The sequence below is a fragment of the Neolamprologus multifasciatus genome, chromosome 22 (assembly GCF_963576455.1).
Source record: "Neolamprologus multifasciatus chromosome 22, fNeoMul1.2, whole genome shotgun sequence".
In the NCBI taxonomy this organism is placed as follows: Eukaryota; Metazoa; Chordata; class Actinopteri; order Cichliformes; family Cichlidae; genus Neolamprologus; species Neolamprologus multifasciatus.
Genome location: NC_140459.1, coordinates 27660928 through 27680600, shown reverse-complemented (window position 1 = coordinate 27680600; position 19673 = coordinate 27660928). Strand labels below are relative to the sequence as shown.

Here is a 19673-nt window from a genome sequence, read left to right as displayed (position 1 = left end):
CTACGTGTTACATTACTTTCTCATTACTCTGCAGAATGACCTGAAACACCTTATCACACACCAACACAATTCCCCATTTTCATAAGGAGACAGAGATAGGATCTTTTGTTTAGTTTTTAGGTATAGTTACAAGTCAACAACACAAAGTAAAAGTTAAAAGAGCCAAAAATACGTTGAAGCGATCGTCACAAAGATTCTACTTTAGAAACATGAACAAGTAGAAGTAGAGGTTGTAAGCCTGACTGCTCATCACTGCTTTAACGTCATTTGGCTAGCTTAGCGTTAGCTGGCCATCTGCGTAGGTGCTAGCAAAGAGCAGAAGTTCTGTTAGCAGCATAATCCAGCTGTCCTGGATGCAGTTTGCACTTTACCATCTCACTCTCGTCCTTTTGTGCAATAAAAATAAAAGTAATGTCCACATCCACGCTGTAGGCTGCAACACTATTTTCCTCGTTCAGCACCAAATTCAAATCAGTGGATTATAGCAGTAGTGGACTGATAAATGGAAATGATAGGCGAGCTAACAATTCCAAGGAATTGAACTGTAAGAGTTATTTTTTAATTCCGATCCCTACTTACACCTCAGAGGGTTAATACTTCACTAATTCCCAAGGAAATTATGATTGAAAATCATTTGAAAAGAGAGAGTTGAGCATAAAAATGAAGCTCTCAGTTTATCAGTCGGTCTACGCCCCTACCCTCACCTATGGTCACAGGTTTTGTGTAGTGACCGAAAGAACAAGTTCGCAGATACAAGCGTCGGAAATGAGCTTTCTCCGACGGGTGGCTGGCCTCTCTCTTAGAGACATGGTGAGCAGTTCAGCCGTCTGCTCAGAGTAGAGCCACTGCTCCTCCACATCGAAAGGATCCAGTTGACGTGGTTCGGGCATCTGACAAGGATGCCTCCTGGGCGCCTCCTGGGTGAGTAGTTGTGGGCATGTCACACCGAGAGGAGGCCCCGGGGCAGACCCAGGACACGCTGGAGAGATTATACCTCTCAGTGGGCCTGGAAACGCCTTGGTGTTCACGTGGAAAGGCTGGAGGAGGTGGCCGGGTAGAGGGAGGTCTGGGCTTCTCTGCTTAGGCTGGATGGATGGCTGGATGGACATGCTTGTATTTATTTGAAAATTATGTCTTTTATAGTTTGTTGAAGTACAGTTTGGTCCACATAAACCCTTCAGCCCGTCCAGAAAAATGATTAGCCCTTATTAGACAAGCACAGTAATTAATTTGGAATACAGTTGAACTCACAACAACCTGTCTCACAAGGCTGAAGCCTGAATTGGATAGCTATTGGCATGTAATAAAACCAAATACATCCTGATGTAAAAGAAAACCGATGAAACTTTAATTTTGACAAATTCCATATTGTGACACAAATCATATGTCTAGATAATTCCTAGCCTCTTTCACAGGTCTAAACAACAAATCTCATTTTTTAATATATACAAAGTTGCCAAAAAGTAGCATTTTTTCAGTCTTCTCCATGAGAAAGGAAGATTGATTCTGCTGCAATTTTACATCTTTGCATTAATAGCCAGCAATTGTTTCCGTATTATTAACCAACACTTTTCAGGACATTTTCCATGTCATGTCAACACATTTTAAGCTTTTCACGAGTCATTTCACCCTGAGAAGGACTGCCAGAATTGATGGAGCAGAGACTACAGTAACTAAGATAACCCCTCTTTCGAACTGTGCTGAGATGACAAGCTTCTCAGAATGCATTCTGCTGAGGCTGCACATAGTACGCTCACGAGTTGGCTCACAACAGCATGAACGAACAGACCAAACTTGCAGCACGTCAACAGTTCACGCTCAGTATCAGTGAGGTGTGTTGTGTTGCCTGCACCAATCAATCACTGTTTGAATGCTTTGTGGCCCTTTATGGCCACAATTTTGCACCTTCTCAAGGTAACTTCCAACATGAACATGCTTCATTTCACAGAGCAGTCCACAGGATGGTTTAATGAACATGACAAAGATTCATATCATCAGTAAATACCAGTGACCCGGGTCCAGTGGCACCCATGAATGACAGTGCAGTAATTATGCCTTTTACAATGTTTGAAAGATGCTTTGGATCATGAGCTTCTCATTTCCCTTCTCCATACTCATCCCATCCCTCTTCTACGAGTTCATCTAGGTTTAAGCTGTCCCGAAAAACTTGTTTCATACATGAACAGACTTTAAGATGTTTCCTGTGAATGTCTTTCTGCTTGGAAGTGTTACCTGTTGTTTGCCTCTATTCTAGTCTCTTTACTGTACTTAGACTTGGATTCCTTCTTTTTAAACTGTACCAGGTTTTTGATTCAGTTCAATTCAGTTTAATATGTATAGCCCAAAATAACAAGTCACCTCAAAGTGCTTTCTATTGTAAGGTCAAGACCTCACAATAATAGAGAGAAACCCCCAATATTCAGATGATCCCCTATGAGCAAGCACTTGGCGACAGTGGGAAGGAAAAACTCCCTTTTAACAGGAAGAAACCTCCAGCAGAATCTGAGAGAGGGGCAGTCATCTTTTGATGTGTATCAGTCAGAATGATTACTTTCTTTGTCGCCCCTAATTAAAAGTACTTTTAAGGGGAAAATATATGCTGATACTCTGTTAGAGTTAACAGTAATGACCTCGCCGAGCTAAAACCTAGCCTTTACCTCATGCTATGAGAATATGTAACATGTATGACCTCTTAACACGAACCAGGCTCCTAAAACTAGGCTTGTTTACCATGTCGCCAATATGCAACACATCCGTACCCCTAATCCTAAAGCCTTGATTGTACTTTCTGTGTCCACAAGTACGCTAGGATCAAATCAGGTATGAGTGACATGAGTTTCATTATAAGACAGTGAACACAATGGTCCACATGAATGCAGAGTTTTTGTGACCGCAACGACTCTTGCACGTGCTCCATGTCTAGCTGTTCGCAGTGTTAAGTGGCTGATCCTCTGAGATCTAAGGCATTATTAATGATAATCCTAACCTTATGCTAACTCTGTACTTTTAACCCTTGTGTGGTGTTTGTATTTTTGTTACTCAGCCGGTGTTCATGGGTCTGGTGGACCCGCTAGAGTTTTGGCTTTCCAATTAACACTATCAAACAATTTTATGTTAAATTACTCAACAGATGTTTACTTCATCCCAATTACGAGCCATGTGAACAGCAAACATGGTTACTTTTTTCCCTTTACCTTTGTTCGATCACATTTATGAATTAATGTGCTTCTCGTTTTTTTTTAATAAAATGTTATAAAAAAAATAAAATCAGTTATAATCAAGTGTAAATATCTTTATACCATATTTTGCAGATTTTGATGGTCTATACTGCCTAAAGGGGCAGCGGCCTCTAAATGGCATTGGTCTCACAGACCCGAACACCATACAAGGGTTAAGAAAGAAAAATGTCAATTTTTAGTGTTTATCAGGTAGAAAGATTCTTTTCTTTGTTTTGGGTTCAGGTTGGGATCATCATTCAAACTGAGAGAGTTAACATCAATATAGAACTGAGGCTCACAAACAAAATAATTATGCAAAAGAACATTTGTCATTTATTTTTTTCATATATGTTATAACAATATTATGCTATATACTACATATAATTATATTTCTATTTCTACATTGAACACAAGCTACTAAGGAATGCGTACAGTACAGTCAGCAACATAGAAAAATATTATAGTAGTATTGGCACAGATGAAGTAGTATTTGTTTTATACTTTACATGTTGTACATTCAGCAAAAGAAATGCAGAATGAAATAAATTAATGATTCTTTGAGGGACATGAAACATTTTTTATAATCAGATCAAACAAATGGAGGGTCCAAAATAACAGGGACAGCGAAGACAGATGAGCTTTCACAGACATATAACACAGTTTCCATACACACCTCCATGTGCTACACATAAACGAGGCTCTCTAAAAAGTCAAATACAAAATGGTTCAAGTCAGTCAAGTGTTGGGTTTATAGAATTTACTCAACAACATAAATGTACAGTTAACAGCCAATAAATATTTGGTAAAAAAAAAAAAGAGAGCTAAGAGTGATGTAAATACAATTCTTTCTGATGAAACCTTCAAATGAAACCTTTTGCAGGACAGCCATCCATCTCATAAAGCAATTTCATACCTCTGTTTGCCCTTGAAGGGGTCAATCTCAATACCTCTCCATCACTTTTTCCCTCCATTGATTCCTGCCGACTCCTTTGAGTAAACACACACAAAGGAAAAGCAAACAAGCTTAAGCCTCAGCCATGTACAGTATGTGTGTTTGTGGTGCATGATACACGGCAGCTCCAGCAGACTGCTTGCGCAGCTTTGCTTAGCGGGTCTTTGAGAACCATCGTCCTTAAAGAACCCATTTGGTTAGAGTCGATCACAGTGACAGAGCAGCAGCTTCCACACGGGGGAAAAAAGCACTTTGCCGTGTCACACCGGTCGTTCTTTGAGACAGCACGCTTTGAACAAAGGACAATGCTTGTACAGCCAAGACAGACAGGTGAGGTTAGTTTTTACAATGAGAACAGGACGTGACCTTCAGACCTAAAAAAGAAAGAAAAAAATCGCTGTTTGTAGTTTGTAAAGCTAGTGGAAGTTGATACGAGGTTTTCAATAAAGTGCACTTCAAACCAGTGCAAAGGTTAAAATATATCTCTCTGTCTGTACATAACTACATATGCAGCAGACGCATAACTACAGCTGGAAATGAGACGTGTGTGACAGTTCTCTAATATCAGAATATGTAAACACTGTCTGATGAACAGCACGGCGGTGAGGAAATAATCCTCGCCAAGATGCTAGAAAACAACACTTTGCGTCTGACAGCCAAGGATGTGGGATAAGCTGATGAGATCACAATACGGCATGTTACATGTTCAAGAGAACATTCGACTGCTTGCAGAGCGGTTCCCTGCTATCATCATGCATCACATTGCGTAGACAGTGTGCGGGGGAGAAGCTTGGCAGTGTGTCAGTATTACACAGAATCATCCAGGATAACAAAAGCAATGACACCCTGATTTACACCAATTTAAAAAAAAGCAATGCATTTAAAAGGGTTTTAATCTACAGCTTTACATGGCTAATTAGAAAATAGATCCTCATTAGACCACAATAGTCTGTTGTATCGTACAGTCATGAATGGCAAATCTTTGTCACATGCATGCACATCAAATCTGCCGTCGATTATATCAGCAAGCCTATTTACCGCCTGCCATTCGAGATTTAAGACGCATTATCAAAATAACTGATTAACTAGAGGCTACAACTACTAGTAGTTGTATATAATTTTATATTTTATAGCAGTAATTCCATAAAATTGCTTCAGCATTGTTAGATTGTTAAATATTCATCACATCAAAGGAAAAATTGTTTGCTAAACCTCTCTCCCGGTTAGCTATCGCTCCATCGTAGCAACTCGTTTAGGCACAAGAAGCCTGTCAAGCTATGGATTTCTGCATGTTTAAGTGCGTGGGCATTTATACAGCTTTTCTAGCTTTGTTGATAAATCAAAGTGCTTTTGACTCCAAGCCACACTTAAACATGCATTCATAGAGTGCTTTACTCAATGCAGTTTAAATATTTTATCTATACATCACATGCAGGCCAATTTAGACTTTAGACTGTGGAGGAAGAGTACCCCGAGGAAAACCTGCTCATTTACAGGGAGAACACGAAAGCTCAACACAGAAAATTCCCAGCTGGGGTTCAAACCAGTGAAGCAACAGAACTAAACGCTGCCCGTGGCTTGTTCCAAAACCAAAAGTAGGCACAAAAGTATGGGAGGGTATGATAATGTTGGGTGCTACCATCAGCTGCAGCTGTATGCATTTACATCTTACATCATTGTAACCTATCCACTTCCACATCCAAAGATGTCAGTGCCAAAGCAGATGAATAATTTGTGTTATAGGTTGTGAAATATAAGAAGTTGTAGACTGACTTTAGATAAATGTGACGTTACCTATTGGAAGAAAATGTGCTGTACTGTGCTGAGGGCTGAACATTTTCACTGTCGCTACTTTGGTGTTTTTAAACAGGATGTGAGAGGGGAAACTGACGGAGAACCAGAATGCACTGCATACACATGCAGCAGCCACTTGTCAACCACACAGCAGCCCTGGCCTAAGGGCTTTTACCCTTTTACTGTTTTTTTAACCTACTAAGGACCAGAATTTACCAAACCTGCACTGTGCTAGCCACTGACACCATAAAAGAGATCAGAAGAGCCAAGGGCAATTTTTCCATTGACTATAGAAGTTCTTTTTGATACAAGAAGAGTCGCCCCCTTCTGGTCATTAGAAGAAATGCGTGTTTAAAGCCACATACAGTATCTTTTATTTGGAGCTGGTTTCTTTTTATTTTATTTTATTTTTTCTGCATTATTTGACAAATACTATGGCTGTGCAGTTATTTATTTCAAACACACCATCTAAGAAGTCCAAAAACATTATGAATCTACATATACATGTCTCGTTCCAAAAATCCCAAATGCCAAATTCACATTCACTTTTTATATAATGCCATGCACACATTGCCTAAAATTTGTCTGCCATATTGGACATGATACAACAACCTGTTGCTAAGGAAACATATGTATGCCTTGACTGGTTGGCAGCAAATGTTTCCTGTAGTTCTTCAGATTTGTCAGCAAACACTTTTATCGGCACTATTAGCCAAGCAGATATAAAACAAACCAGAAAGGGAGAACGCTCACCTTCAAAGTAATGGTCAGACTGTCACTAAGCTTTTGTGTCTAGTCTTCAACTGATCTTGTCACCATTTTTGGCACATGTTTAAAATGGGTGATGAATGGTTGGTGGTCAAATGTCTACAGAATCAGTATAAAAACGTCTAATCACAACTTGTACTACTTTTTCCTTTGTGCGCTGTTTAACACATTTTGGGATGTTGGCTTCCCCAACCAACATACCCCAAAACGTGTAAAAATCATGCAAATAAAGCTATTTTATGTCTAAATTCAGCTTAAAAAAGGAAAAATTGTAGGCAACAAAGTCAAACAGAGGTATGATAGTCAAGTAGCTGAGATTAGCTTGATTGGTTAGCTAGCTAACGCTGAAAAATCCAGGAGCAGTGACAGGTCTGCTTTCGTCTACTTAGGTCTGACATCACATTTTAGTAATGTAAACATTACTGCAGGTTGGAGGGGTATCATTCTAAATTGCATAAGGGCCTTGAGAGGCTGAAAAGCTCGACAGGTGGCACGATGGTAACTAAGGGGAGGTGGGGCTTAGCAAATGGTCCGATCCTGAATCGTGTTAATCTGTTACTAAATCAGTACAAAAACACAATTACAAAGTAAATGCTATCACAGCAGGTAGGATCATTTCTTATCAAATATACTTTGCTGCACACTTCTATGCAAACGTTTGTTGTAGCCTAACACTTAGCTAGTCATGGACAGCAAGATTTTTTGAGATGTACAGATAAACATACAGACAACACACTTTTTACTTTTCATTTGACACATTTGATGATAATTACACACAGAGACTTAGATGTAGACGGACTACTTACACTGTAAATAACATAAGCAGGTAAAAAATAAATAATTTTAAACAATATAGTCATTTCTGTATAAATGAACATCTATGTTTCGTACAACAAAATACTTCATGTACAATCAAGGACATAAATGCTATGCATCTATTGCCTTGTAAGGATAGTGTAAGACTATCATTAGTGTAACCCTTAAAGAAGAATTCAATCAACCAGCGATAGCAAAAGCTCTAAACCAACTCTAAAGGGAAAGTAAGTAAATGCTTTAAACCACAATTAGCATCTGTTAGTGTTCTGGCTGAGAGGTTATTCATAAGGCCGACAAAACATCTACAATCAATCCTGTCATCGATGTCAGATGTTTTGCTTTGACTGGCTACACATCAAACTCAGACTTCTGAGTTAGCGGTTTAAACAGTCACAATATACCAATCCTTTATTAACAGCTGCTAACCATCCTAGCAAATGAGATATACAAATCTGGCCTCTTGGATACCAGCAAATATATACATTACATCTATTGTACAGGGTAAAATAACCTCATCCCCTTCCTTTAGACTCCTTTATCCACCATTCAGATCGGTCCAGTAAGCCTGCAGTAGGAGCACCTTTACTTGAAGTAGTTGAGTCCTGCCACTAAGAAGAACTTCTCCAGGAATAATTCAGAGTCCAAGACGGCGATGTGGGCGGCGCGGCCGATCAGCGTGTTGGCTGTGTTGGGCAGAGCGTGGAACACATTCTGGCGGATCAGGCGGCACTCTTTAGCTTCTACGAGTGGCTGCAGGAGGTTGTTGATCATCTCGGTGTACACGGGCCCTTCAGTGCGAGGGAAAAAAAAGGAAAGTAATGGCGAGTCCTCCTACGTGCATGATGTCTTATTCATATTCAAGTGTTAAAACTTAGGGCCACAGTTAGATTCATTAGTGATTCATCAGCTGTTTTTGTTTGGTCAACAAATGCCAGATATTCTATGGAGAAACTTACTTTTTCATGTTGATAGAGTGGATATAAAATTAGGAAAGCTTCTAAATATAAAGCAGTGCAGAACATCACCACCATCTAAACGACCTTAATATGAAACATGAAACATACGCCCCATAATAACAATAATTCTTGTCAATTTTTCTGATTTGGATACTTACTTACTAGGCATTGAAATCTCTGATGAGTGCAAAGTTTTGGCATTACTGAGTGTTTACCCTTACTGGTATTTTTGCATGTACAGGTGCTGGTGAGCCAGACTGCTTTTTGCCCCAGTGCAATGACTTCCTAGAGTCTTGGCTGTTTGCCATACAACACCCTAGAGCCTAATCTCCTGTAAAACTGAAAATGTCATGCCAACCCCACTAACCATGTCATGTGTGGAACATGGGTGACAGGATCAGTTCAGAGTGTCTGCACAGATATGTATGACTTAAGTTTTCCATATGGGTAGAAATTTAGAAGAAGTTGCTAAATCTGAGGTTTATAAATGAAAGCAAATGAATTTGTTAAAGACGTCATCAGGCAATGCATTCATATTTAGCCACATGCTAAACAGTTTTTATACAAACTAGGACATGTTTAAAGAGCTTGACGGCTTGATGTATTAAGGACATTTCACTTCCCATTCAAGGTTTCTTGATTTCTAAAAACAAAAGGTGCAGAGTCTCAGGTATTTACCTCCCAGTCGGGGTTAAACAGAGCTCGTGGCTTACAACACCAGCTATCAGCTACCTACCATGCAGTCTTGAGATCTCTTTCCAGACATTTTACCCCTATTCACACTTTGCCTCTAGTTACCTTAAGGTCTCGCAGCGATTTAACCCTTAACTCCTAGTGACGTTAACAACTTGCGCCAGTTTTCACACCTTAGCTCATGTGATGACACGCATGATCAATAGTGGATCAACGACCCTCAAGACCACCTTGAAATCTCCACCTTTTGGTTTTTAAATCTGAAGAAATCTCTTGCGCTACGTCCATGGATATTTTTGAAAATGGAGATTTTCCGTTTTCGTTTTGAAAAAACAAAACAAAATTCTGTCCACATGTAAACGCTAAAAACAAAATGTTCAATCAGAAGTCTAGAATCCTGGTGTCAGCGTTTTCAAAACTACCCATGTACGTGTGGACATAGCCTTGGATGAACGGTCCAGTTCCTTTCTTTTTTTCAGCTCTTGAGTCTACCCTGACCTGGATGACTAAGAAACATATAAAACTAGAAGATGATACATCAGTGAATGGTATCTGGCCTACACTGGCACAGTTACAGGTCTTCTGCTAACCCCCTATAATCACTGATAACCCCAACCCTAAATGTATGGTATAAGATTTTTTTTTTCATTATTCCATAAAGTCTTGGCAATCAATGGACAAAGAGAGGAATAATTCTCACTGACACATATAAAAATCTGTTGAGGCTATTTTCCAAAGAGGTACTTTTTTGCTTCTCTCCAAATAATAAGGTCAGTGTTGAGAGCAAAGGCTGGAATCATCACTGATGAAGCCCTTAAAAGGTTTTGCATGTGGGTGTTCTAGATCCAGATACACGTAAAACAAAAGTAAACCATTCCTATATCTTATTTTAACTCAACAGGGATGGCATGAAATGAGAAAAAGTGTGACTAATTAACCTTCTGGCGTTTAAGTCATCGATGACACCACCAACTCTAACTCCAACGCAAACTCTGACCTGAGGCGATCAGAATATGTAGTTGCTGTTTTTATGACACTGTTCTGACAAGTCTTCCCTATTAACCTGCTGTCACGATCCTGGGTCTTATGACCCAGTGTTTTGAGTTTTGATGTTTATATGATTAAGCTCATTAGTTTTTCTAGTTCTGTGTTATTAGAGTTCCCTTCTGTCTTCCAACCCCGGTTAAGTCTCCCTTGCCCTTCATGTGTTTCATGTCTGTGTCTTACGTTGTCAAGTTCTGGTTGTCATGTCTGCGTCTCATGTTTCCTGTTTTATTTTGAAGAGGTCTGGTGTTCCTGTGTTCATCGTGTTTACTTTAGCTGTGTCCCATTTCAGGGTCTGCACGCTTGAAGTACGCGCACTACGCGCACTACGCGTACTACGTACGGTGCGTACTATAAGTACGAGAAGTGCGGAAGTGAGAGGCTTGTGAAATGGGACGGTGTATGCTTCGTCGCGCTGTTCAGGTTGCCTAGCAACCATGATACTAACCGCGAGACACGTTTCATACAGCTTTGTGTGACATAAATGAAGGATAAAAATGTTTTGTTGGTCATTCATTTTTGTCATGACATCACTGTGATTAGTTGAGTATCTGAGGCTGAGACCACAGGACTGTAAAACATGATTGTTGGGCTTCATTTCTGTACTGAACAGTCATTTAAGATTAGTTAGTAAATAACAATTAGTTAATGTTGATCATGAGACTAAAGTCATCTCACTATGGTAATGTAAATATCATATGGCCAATATTATAGTATTGTCAGATTATTATGATATATATATATATATATATATATATATATATATATATATATATATATATATATCTCACTGACTTTCAGCTTGTTGTGTTTGTGGATATATGACTGACTTTAATTATCCATAAAATCATCAGATTCTCTGTAAGATTAAGGTCGACTATATATATATTTAGAAGTAGAGGCTTTAAAACCAAGTTAACGCTGAAAGTACAAACATCACTAATGTCACATAACTTTGCCGACATGTGGCCAACAGCAATGTTTTAATGTTCTTCGTTATTAAACATTCGCACATGAATAAGTGACGTCATATTCAGTACTTACTTTTGACAGTTCACTCTTCGGCCGCTCCCTTCTTGCGGCAAAATTATCCACACCCACCGCCGCGCTATGAGTTGTGGGATATATGGGACCAAGAAGTGTGCACCGGACCACGCTTGATATTTGGGGAAATCGACGGCGCATTTGGAGTATGCATTTGAAGTACACTTCGAATTGGGACAGCCGTCGTCGCGTGGCGGTGACGTAACCGCACTTAAAATGCGTACTTCAAGCGTGCAGACCCTGAAATGGGACACAGCCTTTTACTCTTCCACTGTGACGTCGTTATGTTCATGTGTGTCAGCTGTCCCCCATGTGTTCCCACTTCTCTCATTAGCCTCCTGTGTGTATTTAGTCTGTGCGTTCTCATTCAGTCTTTGTCGGATTGTCTGTGTTGTTCCCATGCGTTCAGGTTTTCATATATCCTCATCGTTGCCATGTTTAGAGTTTGTGTTTCTGTTTGCCAGGGTTTTCATAGTTTGTGTTTCCTTTCTATGTTACCCAGTTTAGGTTATTGCTTAGTTTGCATTGTTTTTGCCCTTTTATTTTGTACTGTTCTGCCTTAATAAACAGCTCATCAGTTAAGTTTGAGTTTTAGAATGTCTGCACCTGGGTCCACTCTTCACACTCCACGCAGTTTGCCTCGGCAAACTGTGACACCTGCAGTGTTAGAGGAGAGAAGGGGACACAGTCTTACCTGCTGTCATGTGAGGCACACTCCTTTCGTGAATAATTTAAAATGTCATTCCAGGAATAAACAAATGTGCTAAAATAATGTGGACGACAAGGCCCCCAGGTGCCCAGATATCCAGATAGAAACTATTGAAATACAAATATGAGCTAAAGTAATGACAGCTGCATTGTTCACCTGTGGTTCTATCTTTGAGAGCAGTTTTGCACATCTCTATTCTGGCAGAGTGAAAAGGAACGTAGCGGTCCTGCGGAGACGCCACCAGCACAATGTTCTTGAAGAACTGGAGCCCTACAAGGACATGAAAGACGCAAGTAAAGGAGACAGCACAGAGTAGAGAGAAGGAGGGCAAGACAGGGTAAAAGATTGAATTGGTTGTAAAATGCAAAGTACAATCACAAAGCACAATGACAGGCCTTGATACGATAAAGCTGTGTGTTTTTTTTCTGTCTCTCTCTCTCTAGTCTCCTCTCTGTGTGCTTTTAAGAGAGTGCACTGGTGGGTTTCCAATGACAGGGTTTGGATCACTTTGTCAGCCTGCCACAGCTGTACAGAGTGGGGGAAAAAAAGCGTTTTCAGGCTTATCTTCTTCAAGCCTGTGTGACAAACGACTGCTTTGTTCCACTCACACAGTGGGGAGGCCTCTCACAGGCCTCTTGCAGCTCGCTGGCAGGGGTTTGAGTGTTAGCGAGCTGACACGTACAGAAATTTGACAAAAAAAAGACAAGCTGACAACATTTTCATGAATATTTGAACAGCCTGCCTTTCAAGCAACAGTCGGTAAAGTGGGGCCGTCAACACGCAGCCTCTGTTTCGGATCTCAGCCGCTTTCAAGCCGTACCTGGTTTCTGGCTCAGGAGATAGAGGAACGTTTTCCGTGGATCAACGTGATCTCTGAAGGTGAGCTGCAGCAAAGATCCGGATTTTTTCAGCTTCTGCATTAACCACAAACCTAAGCAAAACACACACACACACCAAATCAGGACTCCAACATGCATCACAGTAGCTGAGCAGTATGGATGATATGCTTAGACAAAAGACAATATGCTGCTGAGAGGCGCGAAACACGCAGCGCTGTGCCTTCTTCCAGGAGACGAGCCGTGGCCTCACCTGTGCTGACCAGTGTGCTGTTGTTGTACAGCGTTCCCAAGTGTGGCCCTGACAGCGAGAGGAAAGTGTGCAGTTTGGGCAAATAGCAGCGGAAGCGAGGCCTCGTCAGCACCGAGCGGATGATGATGTTCCCCAGAGAGTGGCCGATGAAGCTGTTGGCCGAAGACAAACAACTTTCAGAGAGAGGAACTTGCAGCATGAGTGGGCGGCTGGAAAAAAAAAAATGCCTCCAACGCTGCTGACCTACGACACTGCCCGATAGCTTTGGTAGATTCCTCTGGAAGCAGGAACGGGTTGCAGCGGAAGCTATTTGGAGATTCCTGCTGCAGCATGGGGTGATTACAGAAAATTCATTAACTTGCTAAATGTTTAAACATCCTCAAAGGCAATGACAACTTATTGATGCGAACATAGAGGACAAACCGCACGAATTAATAGCAGCTTCCCAGCAGTGGGAAATATTAGATTCATCAAGCTATGTCTGTCACTTAGTTTAATTACTGTACTGTTGCGGCTCTACCCACAATCCCTCATCTCCATGCCTGCTCCTTCTCATCTGTCTGCTCCCAAACTAAATATAGAGGTAATGTGGAAAGAACCAGATGCTGTTGCGGCACTCCATTGCCTTTTGTCTTTGATACTCGCTCCCCAGAGACTACGCGACAATAAAAAGAGAGTTAAGAAACTTGGGCAGAAACTCTCACAAAGAAATAAATTGTCACATTGAGGGCAATTAAGCGGGAAGATGAATAGCTTAATTTGATTGGAACTAGGCAGCACAGTGCTGCATAAAGCAGCGCAGTCCATCATGTGAAAGTCACAAGCTTATTGGCACGGTATGATAAGAGCTTTTCATCTGTTTTGTGTCACTTATCCATTTTGAGTCTATACATTATCACGGAGCTGTCATTCTCCGAAGTTAAGACTTCCACAGAAGAATCAGGGCAAAGTCTCTGCTGCCATCTGCTGACTGGACTGAATACTGCTCAGGCTGGTCCTTTACTGGTTTCCCTTAACCTCAAATGACTTCCCACATGAGAATCTTCTAGCAGAGGAACTGTAAGACCAAAATGAAACTACAAACTCAACTTGAAGGGTGATATATTCTAATTTCTGGAAGCAGGCTTGTTTGAAACTGTCACTTGAATGTATTTGCACCCTATCTCTGCCCTTAGGGGGTTCACCAGCAAGCTAGTGGATATTAAGAGGTTTAATATCCAATCAAAATGAAATGTGTCAATAATGGGCAAGCTGCAGCGTGTTAAACCTGGCCGACTGACCTGATCCTGGCTATGGTGAGATTGTAGAGCTGGATGTGCTGAATGATTTCATCCAGCAGCCTGTCCGTCATGGCGTCGAAGTCTGCAAACGTGTCGGCCTGCGGGAGAAAAGCAAGGCTGTCAGCGCTCTGCAAATTGCCTCGAAGCACACTTTCACAGTTTTGCTCCCGTCACTGTCAAATGTACCTGGTTCCTCTCAGACATGAGGAAGTCAAGCCTGGATCCTGGCAGTCCCAGCTCTATGAAAGTCTTCACAAGCCGAAGGTCAGCACTGTTTCCTGGAAGCAGGTGACGAAACAGACACACAAAGTTTGTAGCTCTGCTTTTATTAAGCATGTTCGATAAACATTTAAAAGTTAACCTGAAATGCGTTTCAGGGAATTAGTATTCACAGACTGCACAGTGCAGTGTAATAAAGTTGTAGGACTTTATTACATTTACAATGCTAATAGGGAATCATATGAAAGGCTGTACAGAAAGTTATGGATGTGTCAGTGCAATGCAGACGTGGAACTGGATCGCAGCGAAGCAGAACATTTTTTAAATGTGCAGCCTCACCATCAAGCCCATGGACGCACACCACCAGGTGTATGCCGTCGTCAAACTCCTCATCATCCTCTTCAGGAGGGAAGTAGGGGAGATCTGATGCCAGGAACGGGAGGTCGCTGTACAAGCTGGCCTGGAAGCTCAACTCTTTGAACAGCTCCTCTTTGGCTTTGTAGAAACTGGAGAAAAAAATGTGATATTATATTACTAAACTTATACTGAACAATTTTAAGCTAATGAGATATGAGCTGATTTAAGCCTTTAACCCTTTGCTGTCTCAGCCATCATACGTTCTAATTGTAATCTAGTCTTAAAAGGGCAAAATGTGACTACTTTTTCATGTGTGACAGAATGATTCATTTTTATGATTCGTGACTGTAAACACTGGAGAGAATAGTTTAATAATATTTTTTAAAAATTATATACTCTAATTGCCTAGCTTTAGACTTAGGCCTGAGTTTAGGGTTGGCATGTAGACCTTAGAGCAGGGGTGGCAAATTAATTTCCCCAAGGGGCCACATGAGATGTGGAGGGTTGCGCCAGTAGTCTTATAAAAAGATCAAATTGATATTAAGCAGAACTGAGTCCAGCCTACTGGTACAGTCCTCCACAACAGTCCCAGTATCTCACTTGCAGCCCGTTGGGAAAACCTAATTGTCTACCCCCGCCTTAGAGAGACAAGTTGATGAATGTTTCATTTTCCAAAAAGTGAATTACTCCTACAGCTTTCGCTGTGTAGCCCAAATATAATAGACAACCTACATTCAATTTTCAGAATTTACATTGCTCATGCTGCCCACTTCTTGAGCCCATGTTGCTTAACAGAAGTCTCAGACTAACCAGTAAGCTGCTCAAAAGTTTTATTACTCTGTCATTCTGCCAGGTTTCAGATTACAGTCATGCAGAAGTCAAAGCCAATCCGATTCAAGTTAGTGTACTTCCAGCTTATCATGATGGATTTGTCTGTGTACTCTTTGATGTGACTTAATACATTCAGGAGGCATTTCACCTTGGCTCCCTTGCTTCAAATTTGCCCTCGTTTCATTTTGTTATGCTAGACTTTCCAAGCATGAGTAACTGCCAGCTACTGCACCAGATGTCAGGAGTCATCTCCCAAAATCCATGAAAACCCCTCATGTTTTGGCCTTCAGTGATTCCTACGATTAGGGACAAAACAGGTTTTAATTTTCTAAAATATATTTTTTAATTTTTCAAAAACACATTTACATATAATTGTTACACAAAGTTTTGGCTGTCTCACCATGTTTTGGTACAATCTCCCAGGTGTAACATTTTTTAATAATTTATGTTTTTGCTGGAGAAGTGCAAGGTTTTTGTCAACACCGTCAGACACAAAGAAATGCAAAAATATATATTTTAAATTCAGTTGTTTCAGCTATTTTGACTATTACTTTTCTTACTCAGTTGTATATAGCATTTGTATTCTATTTTATTCTATTGTATATATTATTCTATTCTATTGTATATAGTATTTTATTTTATTCTATTGCATTCCAGTGTTTTCTAATTTTTGCTACATAACTTTGCACTTTTGCTGTAACAAAACAAATTTCCCACCTGAGGGACTAATAAAGGTCATCTTATCTTATCTTATTAGCAGCTTTTCTATTCTATTGTTTATGCACATATGTTTTCAAAGTAATTATACCACATTTAAAAGTAAGATTGTTTTGGCTTTTTATTATTAGAGTTACAGTCATACATATTTTCAGAGGCTTGTATTTAATTTGTATAAGAAACAGTCATATTAAGCAGCATGCAAATTACACATTTATTGAGAAAATTACGTATTTTTATTGGAAGATCATGAGGGAGGAAAATATATGGTTCTCCAAAAGAGAAAAATAAACAAAAACTCCATATTATGGAGTTGATAATGTGCTGACGGTGGTGACACACTAGTAGAAAACAAGATATTATTTCTTTCAAAATGACAATTAAACCTTAACAACCTTTGTAATATCACAAGACACATCATAACAATTCTGTTTTTGCACATGTCAAGTTCTACATCTTAATCGTTCACCAGCAAGTACCTACCTACTACTCCTTGATTCCTAAAGTTCTCTGTGGTTGTGTGTTTAGACCCTGCTGGACTTTCTCTCCTTTTGTCTCTCTGTGCTTGTTTCCAAAACCTTCTCTTCTGACTTTTTTCTCTTTCTTTCAGATCACTGGTGTTCTTTATTTTTCCCTCTTTCACTCGATTTCTCCATCTTTCCCTTTCCTTTATGAGAAACTCTTTCTTTAACTCGGGCTGGCTGTTAATTTTTTCTCTCTTTCTTTTTTGATCATCCCTGTTCCTTCTCTTTCGTTCCTCTACTGACAGGTTCCCCTTTGCTATTCTAGCCTGAAATGTACCATTTTATAATTACTATAATTTTTCTGAACCTTGTGCTTTTTCACAGATTAAGGATGAATATTCATAACACAATTATGCATTAAGCAATAGAAATGCTATCCAGCCATTAAGTTTGATGTCATTAGCCAGTCATTATCCAGGTCCAAACTCCGCTGCAGATCCCAAAGTCAAAGGAACTCTGCGGCATCACTGAGAGTTACAAACTGTCTAAATTCTTTCATCTTTAATAAAATGATCAGTGTGGCTGCTCTACCAGGTGTAACATCCAGGCATCCATGAAAACAGAATATATGAAATTTAACAGAGTTAGAAGTTAGATTGCTTGTTTCCACCTGAACATGATACACCAGCTCTGCTACCACTTCCAACATAAATGGAGACAGAAAACTAAACAGCAGTGACTATTGTCAGGTTACTGAAGTTGGGCTAGCTGGTATATAGTGATGTGCTACGTGATCGCTAGCGACACAGCTGTGTTAGCATAACATAAACACAGTGAAGCTGGAGGAAGAATGCTAACTTTTTTCCACTTGATAAAAGTTAACGTGAGGGTTCCCGATGGTTAGGCTGACAGTGATCACTGGCTGTTTTTAGGGGCTTGTTCAGATGTAATAGAACAAGATCAAAAGCATTAAAACATTTTAACAGCACAACAGGCTTAATAAACAGAGTAGTTTGGGCCCGAAAGCAGGATTCATACATCATCACTTAAAGAACAGCTCTCGGGGCACAGCTAGCTCAGTAGATGCCACATGATCGAAAGGTTGGGCGTTCAAATCCAACGAACAGAGGCTATCCTGGATTGGTAGCTGCCCACTGCATCACTGAGTAAATGGGTTAAATGCAGAGGACTAAGCATGTAGGACTCTACAATCTACCTAAATGAGGCTGTTTTTACAAAAAAAATAATTAAATCTTGGATTACATCGACTTTGGTGTTGACGCACTATGGTTGTGACACAGAGTTTTATCAGAAAGGTGTGCAATAAATGAAATAAAAACAAACAGATTATCACAGCAGTGACCTCATGGCATGTGTATCAAACAGGAAGGGGTAAAGGGGTCCTCAGAGTGTAAGCTACCCACAATAATTCCTGATTTTTTTGTACTGATGGTGTTGACAAAAACTCTGGACACGATTTTAATCACTTAAAAAATATTTTTTTTTTTTTCAATTGCATATTTTGATATCATATAAGGTATTGACTTAAATACTTAGTGACGAGAGCCATGATGTTTAATTTTACATTACTTTTAATTTTTTTTCTGTATTTTAATATTATCACACCTGCTTCTGGACAATGGATTTTTAAGGTACTGGTAATGTATTGTACCATTTAAAATAAATATATATTTATAAAAAATGTAAAATCATAGTTTTGTTGTAAAAACATTGCCTTGGTTTGTCTTTTAGGCAGTTGGGTTAACACTTGTATGCATATTTTTAACCACAAAATTGGGTTTTATCTGCCGGACATGTTTTGTCCTTTATCTCAAGAATCACTGCCTTGTTTCCTGCAGCTGGTGTGGATGATGATAACACTCCAAAATTTTCCTTCAGAAAATGAGCTAAATTTTAGAAACATTTTTTTTATTGACACCCAATTGAGAAAGGAACCCTGAACATAAATCCAGCCCACCATAACCCCCTGAGATCTAAATTCTCATTAGTGATGACCTCAAGTCTCAAACCCTAACCCTAGCCCAATGTTTTGGAGACAAGCAAGTATTTATCAGAAAAATGTCTACAGATTTTGATGCACATCTGCTAGGATGGTTACTTTACTTTTACACTAATTGGCAAGAGCTTTAAAAAGAACAAAAATATTATATTCTCAAGTTTCTTTTCCATCTTCCGTATTTGGTGGGTGTTAATCAAGAAAGTCTTCCAGCTTTGTTGTACAAGACACACTGTACATATTTAATAGATAGTTATACAGACATTTAAGCTAGATACTGCGCTTCAAAACTTGTGAAATTGATCACATCGGTCATTGAACTTTAAAAGTGCATAACAGAACTGATGTCATAGGACTGAGAACATTTGCAAAGCTATGTTAATACATGTTTAAATTTGCAGCTACTCAGTAGGTCAGTGTTGACCGAAGTCAACAGTTTAATGCCACATTGTAATGGTAACTAAGTTTAAGGTTTATTTGAAGCATCCAGTTAACCCTAGGCCAAAGTCATCATAGGTGGTAACCATAATCCTAACCCTCATCCTATCCTAAAACAGTTTTTAGAAAAAGGTAAAAGATGCCTTTATTTGAATAAATATGAATAGTTTTCAGTGTCCGTTTTTTTTTTTCTTTTCCTGATTCCCTCATTGCCAGAACTTGAGGGAACACATTAAAAAAACATATATGACAAATTCCCACTGATTA

General features: G+C 39.7%; 1 protein-coding gene across 1 annotated transcript in view; it reads right to left on the bottom strand.

The window, feature by feature from the left end:
- Positions 1 to 4022: 4022 nt before the first annotated feature.
- Positions 4023 to 19673, bottom strand: part of fam135b (family with sequence similarity 135 member B) — a 55689-nt gene continuing 40038 nt past the window's right edge. Inside the window, exons 14-20 of the mRNA XM_085148877.1 lie at positions 14922 to 15088; positions 14550 to 14641; positions 14364 to 14461; positions 13084 to 13235; positions 12815 to 12925; positions 12151 to 12264; positions 4023 to 8336 (exon numbers count right to left, since the gene is read on the bottom strand). Of these exons, the coding sequence (XP_085005003.1) occupies positions 8131 to 8336; positions 12151 to 12264; positions 12815 to 12925; positions 13084 to 13235; positions 14364 to 14461; positions 14550 to 14641; positions 14922 to 15088 (940 nt within the window). The 3' untranslated portion in view covers positions 4023 to 8130. The remainder of the gene's footprint in view (positions 8337 to 12150; positions 12265 to 12814; positions 12926 to 13083; positions 13236 to 14363; positions 14462 to 14549; positions 14642 to 14921; positions 15089 to 19673) is intronic.